The sequence below is a fragment of the Aquarana catesbeiana genome, linkage group LG02, assembly GCF_042186555.1.
Source record: "Aquarana catesbeiana isolate 2022-GZ linkage group LG02, ASM4218655v1, whole genome shotgun sequence".
Lineage (NCBI taxonomy): Eukaryota > Metazoa > Chordata > Amphibia > Anura > Ranidae > Aquarana > Aquarana catesbeiana.
Window position 1 is genome coordinate 628992628 of NC_133325.1, and position 15758 is coordinate 629008385.

Sequence of the window (15758 nt, forward strand, 5' to 3'; positions counted from 1 at the left end):
ACTTTTGTATTAGATCATTATGTTGAAGTGTATCAAATGCCTTGCTGAAATCAAGATATGCTATGTCCACAGTACCCCCCTGGTCGGTTCAAAACATTGGTAATATTCAAGTTAATTGGCCTGAGATGTGGTGGTTTGGCCTTTTCAACATATGCCCCCCAGCCACCTGTCAACCATCCTCTCAAGGGTCAACGTATTTTTTAATCATTGAATTCGTTTAAAGGGTAATTTTGCACTTCTAACAAAGACAAAAAAAGTAACGTGCTACTAAACCCACAACATTGGGTTGTGTGTATTGCTAAAGAGTTTTTTTTAGGAGGGTGCATGTGATCAGCACAGGGCCAATTACCACTAACCAGAGGGTCAGGGGTCATGCAGCCTCATAGGACAGTCAGAGGAGAATGAAAACTCCTCCTACAAGCTTTAACCAGTGCTCGGCCGGACACTGATAGAAGTTACAAGACTGCTATATACTGCTGATGAGAAAAGGTGTTTAGCACTTTATAATTACTAAAATAATTGCATTTCTATGTTCTGTGTACTGTGGGAGACCAGATATAGTGAATGCAGGATCCTGGGTTTAGTAATACTTTAAATTCTCAGTAGTACTTTATTATGTAGTAATCTTTTATTTACTATTGTAATGTTGGTAATATTTACAGATATGTGAAGATACTGATTCTTGTTGCAATTCCGGATCCTTCAGAAAAATTAAAACTTTCATTATCATCAAGCAATATAAATGCACAGGTACATTTCTGTTAGTAACGCAAATATTTATAATATTAAGACAATACTCCAAACATGATGTTAACAAATAAAATGAAAAATTTATGTTCCTATTATTTGATTAGATACGTTATATGGATAGATGCTGGTAATAAAAGCTATGTATTAGCCCTTCTACACATCTTGGAAGCAACAGTTGCAAAATCTCTGCCACAGTTTTTATCACTGTTCTCGTGTTAAAAAAAAAAAAAAGAAAAAAGGACAACAGAGAGAGTGAGACCTTGTTGTAACATTCATGGCAGATAGAGGAACTTGGGATGTCACATTCTGTAATCATTGATACAACACTCCAGAATCTACTAAACGAAACCCTGACTTAGATCTCCAATCGTACTTGATGTAATAGGTGCTCTGTTCCATTTCCATTTGTGTAACACAACATATTTAAAATGCACCTGTACCATACTATATTTATAAGTGGTTTGCATTTTCAAAATAAGCAGCAAAAGAGCTTTAAAGCAAGACCTCACTGACCTCACTAGCTGCTTGCACTGTGAAGTGATTTATTCTCAAAGATGTTCAAAGACCACAACAAATACTCTAAAGTCAGGTTTCAGTTGATTTCTAGAAGCTTACAAACACCTGTTGTGTGTTTATGTTAGAGGGCAAGTAGGTTGTTGAGATTTTGTTATCTCCACAGAAAGTAAATTGCAAAGGAGATGTTAGTTCAGTGCCTCGGTTGTAAATTTTAAAGATCAATTATTCACAATGCATATAACTGCAGAGGAGAATTGAGAATTGTTTTAAAGTGTTAATGTTTGTTAAAAAAAGAAGTGAGGGAATCCAAATAAACAAGCATACATACTCACCTATGTAGATTCAGCATTGATGTGATGCTGCAGCTGTCCCCCGCCAGCTCTACACCAAAAACTGAGTGAATCAAAGACCACTGACCGCTCAATACTCAGATCTGCTCTGAGAACAGAGCAATGACTTTCATTCACTGCTCTGCCCCTCCAGTGCTCACTGGAGCACTGGACTGTGGAGGAGGTGGGAGAGGCTGGCTGAGAGGCTGAGCCAGCTGTCACGTAGGCATCTGGGTGGATCCCAACATTAAAGCTGGTAAAATAGACGAGGTTGTGTGTATCTGCTTAAAAAGGCCACATCGCTAGTATGGATAGAGAAAGACATCTCCCCTCAGAAAAATTGGGACTTTTTAGGCTCAAGGAATGTGCAAAGGTCAGTAATAATAGCATTAAATATATTGTATTTATTAGTATCAAAAAGGTATTTAAAATAAATTAACAATATAAAACATACATACAAAAGACATGAAAAATGTGATCTGTGACCACAAGGCAAAAAAAACACTAAATGTGAGTACAAATGTTGTATGTAAACCAATCGCCAACACGTTTCAGAGTCCTTAAAGCTCCTTCTTCAGGGAAGGTTTTAACAATTGTAGTTCATATGGTAATGCCTTGATGAAAATTGTCAACACACAGCCAGCAATGGGATAAAAACAGTGGAAGCCGTAGAAGTCAGTCAAAGAAAAGTGGCGAGTATGTGAAGCAAAGGAAAAAGACAGAAAGGCCTCCCCAGCCTTCAGGGTGAATCAAGGGGGGTGCACTGGGATCACCTATTTAACCAATTCAATCCAGGGCATTTTCACCCCCTACCTGCCCAGGCCAATTTTCAGCTTTCAGCGCTGTCCAACTTTGAATGACAATTGCGCGGTCATGCGACTTGTACCCAAATTAAATTTTGATCATTTTTTCCCCACAAATAGAGCTTTCTTTTGGTGGTATTTGATCATCTCTGCGTTTTTATTTTTTGCGCTATAAACAAAAAAAGAGTGACAATTTTGAAAAAAAAACAATATTTATTACCTTTTGCTATAATAAATATCCCATTTAAAAAAAACAAAAAACATTTTTTTCCTCAGTTTAGGCATATTTTCTTACTACTAATGGCGGTGATCTGCGATTTTTATCATGACTGTGACATTGCGGTGGACAGATCGGACACTTTTGACACTATTTTGGGACTATTGACATTTATAAAGCGATCGGTGCTATAAAAATGCACTGATTACTGTATAAATGTGACTGGCAGGGAAGGTGTTAACACTAGGGGTGCTGAAGGGGTTAAATGTGTGTCCTAGGGAGTGATTCTAACTGTGGGGGGAGGGGACTGATGAGGGGAGGAGACCGATCATTGTTCCTCTGTACAAGGAACATACGATCAGTTCTCCTCTCCCCTGACAGGGGAGACACACACAGATCCAAGTCCCTGCTCCGTGATGAGCAATAGCGGGTGCCCGGCCGACATCGTGGCCGACGGACACGCGCATCAGGTCCCCAGTGAAGCGGCGAGCGCACTCCACAATGCCGGGAAGCCGAGGACGTCACATGACGCCCACCCGGAGGAAGGAAGGGATCCTGCCGCTGTCATTTTACTATACAGCGGTAGGGAACTGGTCGAAAAGGAAAAAACCCTCAGCCTAAGGGATAGCCTTTAAATTTTTTAAAGAGATCCTTATGGAACATCAATCCTATATAGCCTTGCTCAAAGAATATTCAAAAATGGATTAGAAAATCATGAGCAGTATGCAGTAAGATTGCAGGATAGTCATGTAACAATGTTTCCCTGGATCCAACAGCTAAGATGATCCACACAGCTTGTCACGCTCTGCTCATCTGATGTTCCATAAGGATCTCTTTAAAAGATCTAAAGGCTATCCCTTAGGCTGAGGGTTTTTTCATCTCTATATAGGTGATTCACCCTTGATTCACCCTGAAGGCTGGGGAGGCCTTTCTGTCTTTTACCTTTGCTTCACATACTCACCACCTTTCATTGACTGACTTCTACGGCTTCCACTGTTTTCATCCCATTGCTGGCTATGTGTTGACAATTTTCATCAAGGCATTACCATATTTACAACGATTGTTAAAACCTTCCCTGAAGAAGGAGCTTTAACTACTTCAGCCCCGGAAGATTTGGCTGCTCAATGACCAGAGCATTTTTTGTGATTCGGCACTGCGTCGGTTTAACTCACAATTACTCGGTCATGCGACGCTGTACCCAAACAAAGTTTATGTCCTTTTTTTCCCACAAATAGAGCTTTCTTTTGGTGGTATTTGATCATCTCTGCGTTTTTTATTCTTTGCGCTATAAACAAAAAAAAAGCGATAATTTTGAAAAAAAACCCACAATATTTTGTACTTTTTTAAAAAAAGCTAATTTTTTTCTCAGTTTAGGCCGATATGTATTCTTCTACATATTTTTGGTAATAAAAATCGCAATAAGCTTATATTGCTTGGTTTACGCAAAAGTTATAGTGTCTACAAAATAGGGGATAGCTTTATGGCATTTTTATTATTATTATTTTTTTTTTACTAGTAATGGCTACGATCTGCGATTTTTATCATGACTGTGACATTATGGCGGACACATCGGACACTTTTGACACATTTTTGGGATGATTGACAATTATACAGTGTTATAAAAATGCACTGATTACTGTATAAATGTCACTGGCAGGAAAGGGGTTAACACTAGGGGGCGATCAAGGCGTTAACTGTGTTCCCTGACTGTGTTTTCTAACTGTAGGGGGAGGGGACTGACTAGAGGGGATGACAGATCGTGATTCCTAGCTATTAGTAACTCACGATCTGTTTCTCCTCACAGAACAGAACAGGGATTTGTGTGTTTACACACACACGTCCCTGTTCTGCCTCTCGTGCCCACGATCGCTCGTGGTCGGCGGTCATCGCGACCGTCGGCCATGAGCATCGGCACCCCCGCAGTGCAGGGGGCACGTGCACGCACGCCTTCTATCCCGCTTAAAGGAGCCGACGTATAACTATGACGGCTCACGGGATCGTGCCGACCTGCCGCAGTATAATGACGGTCAGCTGGTCAGCAAGCGGTTAAGAACTCTGAAACGTGTTGGCGATTGGTTTACATACAACATTTGTACTGACAAATGTGTTTTGTGTTTTTTTTGCCTTGTGGTCACAGACAACATTTTTCATGTCTTTTGTACAGTGCCTTGCAAAAGTTTTCACCCCCTTGGCTTTTTACCTATTTTGTTACATTACAGCTTTTAGTTAAATGTTTTTTTAATCTGAATTATATGTGATGGATCAGAACACAATAGTCTAAGTTGGTGAAGTAAAATTAGAAAAATATATACATAAAACTATTTTTCAGAAATAAAAAACTGATAATTGTCATGTGCGTATATATTCACCCCCTTTGTTACGAAGCCCATAAAAAGCTCTGATGCGATCAATTACCTTCAGAAGTCACATAATTAGTAAAATGATGTCCACCTGTGTGCAATCACCTAAGCAAGAGGCACCACTAACCAAACACTGCCATGAAGACCAAGGAACTCTCCAAACAAGTAAATAAAGTAGTGAACCACAAAGAGAAAAAAAAAATTAAATAAAATTCTCAAGGTTGTTGCCAACATCCCAAAATATATTTATAGGAGGAACCCTCAAAAATAGAAGAGGGAACACTTGTACCCCCCGGTACCAGGGACTTTAAAGGCGAACAGTCAAAAGTTATAAAACCATATTAATTATTTAGAAAAATTATTTAAAAGAAGCATAATCAATAAAATGCAGTGACAATCTGTGCATAACAGTAGTATATATCACAGTTTGCATATGATCAATTTTTAATATATAAATTCCAAACTGAATCCAAGTTTCTCCATAAGCCTAACATGTTTCAGGACGGTGTCCCTTCTTCAGAGGCGTTTTTTATAGGAGAGAGAGATGGGTATATTCAGTATTAATGTGGAAAGATATATATATATATATATATTTTTATATATATATATATATATATATATATTTTTATATATATATATATATATATATATATATTTTTTTTTTTTTTTATATATATATATATATATATATATATATTTTTTATATATATATATATATATATATATATATATATATATATATATATATGAAAAGATATTTTCTTTAAAGATTTTGAATAGACCTCCGCTATCAGCTGTCCATCAAAAAGATGATGGTCCCCGTCCGTGCCCAGAAAAGCCCACGCATAGGTCCCGCTGAAGGACGGCCAACACGGCACAACCGTAAGGGACCTTTTTAAAGAAAAATAAGTCAGAGTAGTCAGGGCATTGTTCCTCCAGTTAAGCCTCAGTCCAAACAAGTAAGGGACAATGTTGTTGAGAAGTACTAATAATAATAAAAATGCCATAAAGTCAGGGTTAGGTTATAAAAAAAATATCCAAATCTTTGATGATCTTTAGGAGCACAATCAGATCTATCATAACCAAATGGAAAGAACATGGCACAACAGCAAACCTGCCAAGAGAGGGCCGCACACCAAAACTCATGGACCAGGCAAGGAGGGCATTAATCAGAGAGGCAGCACAGAGACCTAAGGTAACCCTGGAGGAGCGGCAGAGTTCCACAGAAGAGACTGTAGTATCTGTACATAGGACATAGGATGAAAATAAGCCGTACGCTCCATAGAGTTGGGCTTTATGGCAGAGTGGCCAGAAAAAAGTCATTACTTTCAGAAAAAAACAAAAATGGCACATTTTAAGTTTGCGAAAAAGCATGTGGGAGACTCCCAAAATGTATGAAGGAAGGTGCTCTGGTCTGATGAGAATAAAATTAAACTTTTTGGCCATTAAAGAGCTATGTCTGGCGCAAACCCAACGCGTCACATCACCCAAAGGACACCATCCCCACAGTGAAATATGGTGGTGGCAGCATCATGCTGAGGGGATGTTTTTCAGCAGTCGGGACTGGGAAACTGGTCAGGGTCGAGGCAAAGATGGATGGTGCTACAGTAAATACCGGTATATTCTTGAGCAAAACCTGTACCACTCTGTGTGTGATTTGAGGCTAGGATGGAGATTCACCTTCCAGCAGGACAATGACCCCAACACAGCAACAGCAATACTTGAGTGGTTTTAGGGGAAACATGTAAATGTGTTGGAATGGCCTAGGCAAAGCCCAGACCTCAATCCAATAAAATATCTGTGGTCAGACTTAAATATTGCTGTTCACAAGCGCAAACCATCCAACTTGAAGGAGCTGGAGCAGTTTTGCAAGGAGGAATGTGCAAAAATCCCTGTGGTAAGATGTGGCAAGCTCATAGAGACTTATTCAAAGCGACTTGGAGCTGTGATAGCCACAAAAGGTGGCTCTACAAAGTATTGACTTTAGGGTGGTGAATAGTTATGCACAGTGACTTTTCCTGTTATTTTGTCCTATTTATTGTTTGCTTCACAATAAAAAAAAAACATCTTCAAAGTTGTGGGCATGTTCTGTAAATTAAATGATGCAAATCCTCAAGCAATCCATGTTAATTCCAGGTTATGAGGCAACAAAACACGAAAAATGCCAAGGGGGGTGAATACTTTTGCAAGGCACTGTGTGTTTGTTTTATACTGTTAATTTCTTTCTCTAAACATTAAAGCTGGGATCCTTCCAGAGCCTGGACCAGCTGAGTGACATTAGCCAACAGTCGACTTTAGCCTTTGTCTGCCCTATCCCTCCCCAAGCAACTCCCGTAAAGTCCTATACTGACTTGCTAGACAGATTCTTCTACACATGCACAGAAAAATCTGCATCTCCATTAGTATGAACAGGAATTATCTGCGCATGCATACGGAGAAGCTGCCTGGCTCAGTTGACACACATAGATCTGGCAAGACCATAGACAAATTATTTTTTTTGGGGGGGGGTCATTTAAAATATTACTGTACTAAAAGTACATTAGATTGTGTTAGTGTTTTAGTATAATTCAGTATTTTAATAAAAGTGACACTTGCCACTATAGCTAATCTTTGTAATTATATATAGATGAAACTTATATTCAGGATCTAATTGTAGATCAGAATTGATATAAGGATTAATGTAGAAAACTACCTGGGGATTTAGCAAGGTAGCAAAGCATGCTATCTTCATGTAAATAGGGGTTGCCTTTATTTGTTGGGTGTTTTGTCCTTAGGGAGTTAGTGAATTCACTACTGAGGGTTGATCTATTATTACTATTGGCACAATCAGTGCTGCTTTAATACGGCATGCACTTGGAGTAATTCATGTTGGAACACTTTTCTTTGATTTTTTTTGTGTGAATATTATATGTACTGTTTGTAGAAGTTGAGCTGGGGTGTTTTGATACACATAAACACTATTTGATATATAAATATTTGATTGTGACATAACCTTGTATATATATATATATATATATATATAGTATAGTATATATTCTTTTCAGTTTTGGCTAGGGGTAGGAAATGGTTAAAACCATGTCATTTTATTTTTATTTATTTTTGTTGTTGTCCCATTTGAGAGATTTAGCCTCTTTATTTGAACCATTGTCTCCTGAGAAGAAAACAAAAGGAGATCCAAAACTTTCCTGTTGTCACTAGAACAGGATATTATTGCAATGGTGACATCTGCTCTTGTGACAACTGTGCACAAGGTAATCCCCCTTTACGTTGGAGAGATCTCCTTTTACTTTTGCGTCTCTGATACAGGAAGTATGGGAAGATCTCCCAAATGGAACACAGACTCTTTTCTTTTCAAGATTCAAAGTATTATTAATGCTATATACAGTATATATATATATATATATATATATATATATATATATATATACACAGTGCCTTGAAAAATTATTCATACATCTTGAAATTTTCCACATTTTGTCATGTTACAACCATGATTTTATGTGATAGACCAACACAAAGACTGCAAGTCATTTTTGGGTATGTCTTTCTTTGCAAAGTAGCTCAAGCTCTGTTAGATTGCATGGATAGCATCTGCTTTTTCAAGCTCTGTTTGATTGAATGGATAGCATCAACTTTCAAGTCTTGCCACAGATTCTCAATTGGATTTAGGTCTGGACTTTGACTGGGCCATTCTAACACACAAATATGCTTTGTTCTAAACCATTCCATTGTAGCTCTGGCTGTATGTCTGGGGTTGTTGTCCTGCTGGAAGGTGAACCTCCGCCCCAGTCTCAAGTCTTTTGCAGACTCTAACAGGATTTCTTCTAAGATTGCCCTGTATTTGGCTACATCCATCTTCCCATCAACTCTGACCAGCGTCCCTGTCCCCGCTTAAGAAAAGCATCCCCACAACATGATGCTGCCACCACCATGTTTCATGGTGGTGATGGTGTGTTCAGGGTGATGTGCAGTGTTAGTTTTCTGCCACACATAGCGTTTTGCTTTTAGGCCAAAAAGTTCAATTTTGGTCTCATCTGACCAGAGCACCTTCTTCCACATGTTTGCTGTGTCCCCCACATGGCTTCTCGCAAACTGGACTTCTTATGGTTTTCTTTCAACAACGGCTTTCTTCTTGCCACTATTCTATAAAGGCCAGATTTGTGGAGTGCATGACTAATAGTTGTCCTGTGGACAGATTCTCCCACCCAAGCTGTGGATCTCTGCAGCTCCTCTAGAGTTACCATGGGCCTCTTGGCTTCTTTTCTGATTAATGCTCTCCTTGCCTGGCCTGTCAGTTTTGGTGGACGGCCATGTCTTGGAAGGTTTGCAGTTGTGCCATACTCTTTCCATTTTCAGATGATGGATTGAACAGTGCTCCATGAGGTGTTCAACGCTTGGGACATTTTTTTATAACCTAACCCTGCTTTAAACCTCTGCACAGCTTTATCCCTGACCTGTCTGGTGTGTTCCTTGGCCTTCATGATGCTGTTTGTTCACTAAGGTTCTCTAACAAACTCCTGAGGGCTTCACAGAACAGCTGTATTTATACTGAGATTAAATTACACACAGGTGGACTCTATTTACTAATTAGGTGACTTCTGAAGGCAACTGGTTCCACTAGATTTTAGTTAGGGGTATCAAAGTAAAGGGACTGAAAACAAATGTATGCCACACTTTTTAGATATTTATTTGTAAAAAAAAATGAAAACCATTTATCATTTTCCATCCACTTCACATATATGTGCCATTTTCTGTTGGTCTATCACATAAAATCCCAATACAATACATTTATGTCCTTGGTTATAACATGACAAAATGTGGAAAATTTCAAGGGGGGTATGAATACTTTTTCAAGGCACTGTATATGCAATATTTTGAAATATGAATGCATGCACCATGTACCTTTCTGCTTTTCTACAAAAGACATACTGTATAAACACAATGATGAAGTGCCCTACATATAGATTGTATAGATTGGTATGTGTGAGGATTGTAATATACCTGAACAAAGTAAACACAGAGAATGTAATACATAAATCAGCTGCTTTATAGACTAGAGTGCACTTACAGATATTGTTACCTGACTATCTGTCACTGAGAAATGTCCTACTCAAGCTATCGCATATATATATTAGATAGTAAAATATATCAACAGTTGTTACGCAAGGTTATAATTGTTAACATTGTTCATGTAAGAATAATGTTGTTTTTATATATACAACATGATTCTGGATGTAATTTCTGTTTATCTGATGCATTTGTTTGTTTTTCTGTTGTCTTTTTTTATTTTCTAGAGATGTATCGCAGTGCACAATGAAGAACCTGTCCCTATCACAGAAATTGAGATAGTCGGCAGTTTGATGGACAGTCAAGAGTGTCAAGATTCAAACAGCAATATTATTTAGTATAACAATAGCATATAATAGATGTACATAATTACTATACATGCAGACATATATATTTATATGGATATGAAATCTCAGTTTGTCTTTTTAGTCGGTTGCTGTATTAAACACCATACAATGCATGCATCTTTCAAAGAAACAGTGCAATAGAAGTCACGGTCAATTTGTCTTTCAGCACACTGTAAATTCAATATGAATCTCGAAGGATGACCTCAGTGTGGTATGGTGAAAATCTTCTTTTATTAGAAAAGCAGCATAAAGAAGGGAAAAAGCAATCTCTTATGCATTCTTGTGTTTTATGCTGTTTTGCTAATAAAAGAGTTTCAGAATACCACAGCACAGCCATTCTTTTGTAAGTTCTGTATGTGACTCTATTGTGAACAAACCAGATCAGGAACTTGGGTAGATGTGTTGAGGATGAGGCATAAGCCAACTGTACAGATTGAGGTTGCCTTGAGAGCATTATGTCTGGAACTTCTGGTATTGTTAATACTGGGTTTGTCATGTGCCATTAAGAATATTTTTTGTCCTATTTCTAATGTTACCAGACCCGTTTAAGTCAATGCTAAAGTCGCTTATAAATATTGTGAAAATAACAACAGTAACTGGCTAAGAAAACCTGAATGATCAATTCTTCTAATATCAATAGGTCATTAGGCATCTGCACAGGTTGGGAAATGTTTGCAGAAGTTCTCTTTGTTTATTGATTTTTGTAGCTGTGTATGATTTTTAATGGTGCCATGCACAGTAAGTATTACAAGGTTGAATAAATCAAATACATAACATGAAAAATACATACAGTACAACTTTCAAAAGTAAATTTCAACTTCAAATGCTGCATGCATACAGTGCAATAATATCGCATAATAGGAACAATGAAAAGATATAACAGGAATAGAGAAAGTGACACTTTTATAAATTTACAGTCTGGAGGAATCAAGATAGAAGCAAGTAAGCAAATTAGTTCGCTATATGTAATATGTACCATATCCATGGGCAGATTAATATGTATGTATAACCAACATTTTTTTCTTTGCTGCCTGTGTCCTATTGAGGAGATTTTCTTTCACTTGTTGTTATGGAGGAGAAAATCTTTACAAAGCAAAGAGAATACCTTTTAGACAGGTCTCACCTAAACATGTGTCCCCCATTGCAAGATTTACCCTCATCTCTCGTTAAAATTTTGGATTTTGCATCACTTTTTGTTGAAATTACCTTGTAAGGACACAGGCAAAAAGCAATAAAGCAAAGAAAAAAAAAAAAAACTTGAAAGGAGTTCTATACCTTTCCTAATAGAAATGTAAGATGCACTGTTAATTGATTGTCACACAAACTACACAATAGTAAATTGGTGTAACTATTAACACTATAAAGTTATCAAAACCACTTTGGGACAATAAATTAAACAAAAAGTGCAAAGAAAACCACACCAAGTGGGTCCCTAAAAACTGCCCACAGCATGTGGGTTTAAATGCTAAAGACAGATATGTAAATCTCTTGAATAATATACATGAAAAATGAAAAAAACGTTTCACAATATAATATGTTCACAAATATAAATAGAAAAACAAGATATAATGAAAAAGACAGAAAAAAAATACAAGTCTGTGAATGCAGATATGTGTTTCCAAATGATTAAGTGTACTGGGAATCCACTAATCCCACATTAAGGAGATATTACCACCGTGCTGAATATATAATTGGAACTGCTTACCAGAAAGAATGATCCCATATGAGCTTGTATGAATCCTCCCCGTAGGTGTATGACAACACACATTTTAAAGCATAGAATCAGGCTTGAGTAGCTCCTTATGGAAAGACCAAGAGATTACATGAACCTGTGTGGATCCTTCCTGTAGGCTGATGGACAGCCAGCTTCAAAGCTTGGAATCATGCTTGGATAGCTCATCCAAAAAGATGAGCTAGAGCAATGAATCATAAAATCGCGCTCAGCCGCCTGCAGAACGGTTGACACAGATGGACGCTGTGTTGCTAGCTCCTATCCAACGCGTTTCCGCTTAGGAGACATCGACTGGGAATGGAGCCTTTCCTACTCTATACAAAACATACACTTTAAAGCAAACCCATATATGAGTTTACAATGCAAAGAAACAGATCAGGTAGTCAGCGAATCTCATCCAGGGCAACATCATACCTTCACGATGACTCCCCACCTCATTAATGCATTTGTATGAGGCATATATGCACAGTCTCTAGCCAGATGATTGGCAGGCCCATGCATTGTTACATTTGGAGTAGACTGCAGCCTGGACGTGTTACCGCTGGAGGAGGGAACACTGAGAGGTAAGCACAGTATACTTGCACCTAATGGTGGCAGCTCACTCCGACACAATGGAATTTAATTCCACTTTAAGGAGAATGACAGCTCACAAAGGTATAGGTGTTCTAACACAGGCATTTTACTTTATTACAGACTTAACTATAATGTTCCTTTCCTATTTCCTGTCAATGTTTATTCAACTACTGACCTTCTATGATACACAGCTTTATGGTGCAGCCCAGAAATGAGAGTATTTGGTAAGCTTTCATGAGAAAAACAAAAGGGTAACAATCTGCTAACCTCCCTTTAAAAAAATGCTAGTTCCTTGATCTTTGAGTCCCTTACCTAAAAAAAATATGCAAAAACAACAATTCTAACTTCATTGAAGCTGCAGACTGCCAGAAACAATATAAAAAATGACACCCAGTGTAATTTTCTGACAAGTTTTCTTTGAAATCCATCATACCGGCAGTTTTCAAAATCTGACCCCACATGCAGATTTTACTTCTCTATTCACTTTCTCTCTCTTATTCATTTTTACATTTTTCTTATTGTTCGTTTATTTTATATTGCCCCAACAATGATTTTACCCGTTACTCCTGCACTCTTGTAGCCCATGTTAGTAAATTATACCAATTACATCATAATGATTAAATGAAGCCCCTCTCAAATAATATAAATTAAAACTTATCATCATTTCTCATTTTCTAACCAAAATCAGAAGCTGGTGAGCTACAGGAGTATGAGTCACCTGGTAAGAGGTTCCCTACGGCCCTCCAGCTGTTGCGGAACTACACATCCCATGGGACATTGTAAAACTCTGACATTCACAGACATGGCTAGGCATGATGGGAATTGTAGTTCTTGAACAACCGGTGGGCCGTAGTTTGAAGACCCTTGCCCTAACCAGTTAATTTATAAAGAGGGTTACTGAGTGAATCTCGATGCGGGAATTTCTTGGATATTTGGGTATCCTCAAATCTGCCTGGATTGTGTAAAATCATGGTTTGGAACATCTCATTCGTGTATTATCAAAGAGAAGAAAAGGCCACATTCATCGACATGCTAATACACTAGGTTGGTAAGCGGCGTCTTTTCTTCTCTTTTTCTTTTCTCTTACACCTCTCAATGGTGCTCTGTAATCAGCTCCCTTCACTGCAACAAGCAGGGAGACCTCTGTCTCAGCCTAGAGCGGCACTGAAAGTTTAATTTTAACTCATTTGTGTATGTTTACTGTTGACAGAAAGTTGGAGGCTGTCGCTTAGGGGTCTATACAGTAATAAATGTTAGGTCTTATCTTTAGTGGGGCTGAAATAATAAAGAAACAGTTTTACACAAGCCTATTGTGGAGGCTGCTTACCTTCTTTGTTTCAGTGGTGCATCTCATAAGTTGTGCGGCCATGCACACTTCGTCTTTACCTCAGGTGTCACAGCTGGGACCAATCAACTATGTCACTAGGCCACATCCTTAAAGGTCTGGTGTACTCTGTAGATAGTTGCCCGTGAAACATGACACCAACCCCCAACATGATTCTCAGGCCAATCTGGCATGCCTCTTCTGTTCCTGATTGAGCCTTCCTGTGCCTTTGCCACTGCCTAGTCCATACAGTCCACATTTGCTATTCCAAGTATGATGCATCTGTCACTCCTGGCTTCTGACATTGTTTCAGCTACACTCTACCAATCACTTCTGCCCACTGACATTGTTCCTGGTGCGTTCCATTTGAAAAGCTTTGCTCCTCTGACCCTCTAAGCCTTTGCAGGCAGGCATCGCCACTTCTGGTACACTCTATTTGTCAAGCTTTGCTACTCTGAGCCCTTGCTGTTAAGTGCTGGGACAGCTACTCTGGGTACACTCTGTTTCTCAAAGTATGCTTCCCCAAATCCTTACAGCTGGATGCATCTGAGCATTGCTCTTTGGTGCTCATGCTAGCTTCTCTGTTTCCTCACTAGTCTTCTCACCATTTACATCCTATTGGAACTTTTAGCTACCTCTTCCAGTATCTGGGGTAGTGACCTGGGAGGTAGCAGAGTCCAACCTCCTGTGACAGGGTCCCTGGTAAATACTGCCCATCCTTTGACTCTAGACTAGTTTTCTTCACTTTGTTTCACTTGGTCTGTAATACTTATGTTCACTGCATGTATCTATGCAGTAGTAAACACAACCAGCGTAAACATGATTTCTTAAAAAAAAAAAAGAAAAGGACTGTGTTACTGACAGCTCCCCCACCCCCTAAATACTTATTGCTAAAAAAGTATGTCATGTAAAACTATTTACCTCAGTCCGGGCTTCCAACACTCAGGGAAAGCAGATGATGTCCCCATGCTTCACCACTGTCTTCCATAAAATTCCATGAGAATGTGCTTCAGTACATTGCATAAGTGCATTCTCACAGGATGTTATGCTCAAACTTTCCCAGGAGGCAGCTGTGAAAGATGAAGTCACTCACACCTCCCAAAAGTGACGGGAGCTGGGGCCAAGGTAGGTTTTTTTTTAACTTTATTTTTTACAGGCTTTATTTAACCATATGTATTTGGTTGGAGTGGGGCTGAAAGTATTTTCATGAAAGGTCCACTTTTAGGTAGAAATTTCTTTGCTCATATTTGTGGTAATGTGCATATTGGAAATTAAAATATCCTCTTTATAGTATAAAGTTGTATATATGTTAATGCTTTCATTATCCAATAAAGCATACTTTTGTAATTGAAATATTACCTTTTTGTGATTTAAAAATAATTTTTGTTTTAATTTGCCACAATATGTCCACAGCTCCCAGTGAGATGTCAATCATATAAAACATAAGAGGAAATACCCATAGTGTAGATTGCTCATTATTGCTAAACATTTATTCCAAAGAAAAATACACTCACATTTCAGAGGTCAAAAACCAGCATATCTCAGATAACTTCCTGCATTTACAAGCTCCGCCCGCCTCCTCTAAGCGTAATCGCATCACCGCCTACCTCACGGGTTGCGCCCAATTTCTCAAAAGTATAGGCTTTCTCAAAGGTATAGGCTGGACTTTGAGTATCTAGTCAGTGGAAGCAGTACCCCTATACTACTGCAAAGTGCTATTGACCTCTTCTTACTGGTGAG

At 38.4% G+C, this 15758-nt stretch overlaps 1 protein-coding gene across 2 annotated transcripts in view; it reads left to right on the plus strand.

The window, feature by feature from the left end:
- Nucleotides 1-15371, plus strand: part of LOC141128852 (interleukin-5 receptor subunit alpha-like) — a 146452-nt gene extending 131081 nt beyond the window's left edge. The window contains exons 10-11 of one of the 2 annotated variants that reach the window (XM_073616425.1): nucleotides 663-750; nucleotides 6035-6186. In XM_073616425.1, coding sequence (XP_073472526.1) covers nucleotides 663-750; nucleotides 6035-6169 — 223 coding nt within the window. In that variant the 3' untranslated portion in view covers nucleotides 6170-6186. Of the gene's footprint in view, nucleotides 1-662; nucleotides 751-6034; nucleotides 6187-10269 lie in introns of those variants that run through there. The other variant, XM_073616426.1, reaches the window with a different exon arrangement.
- The last annotated feature ends 387 nt before the right edge of the window (nucleotides 15372-15758 follow it).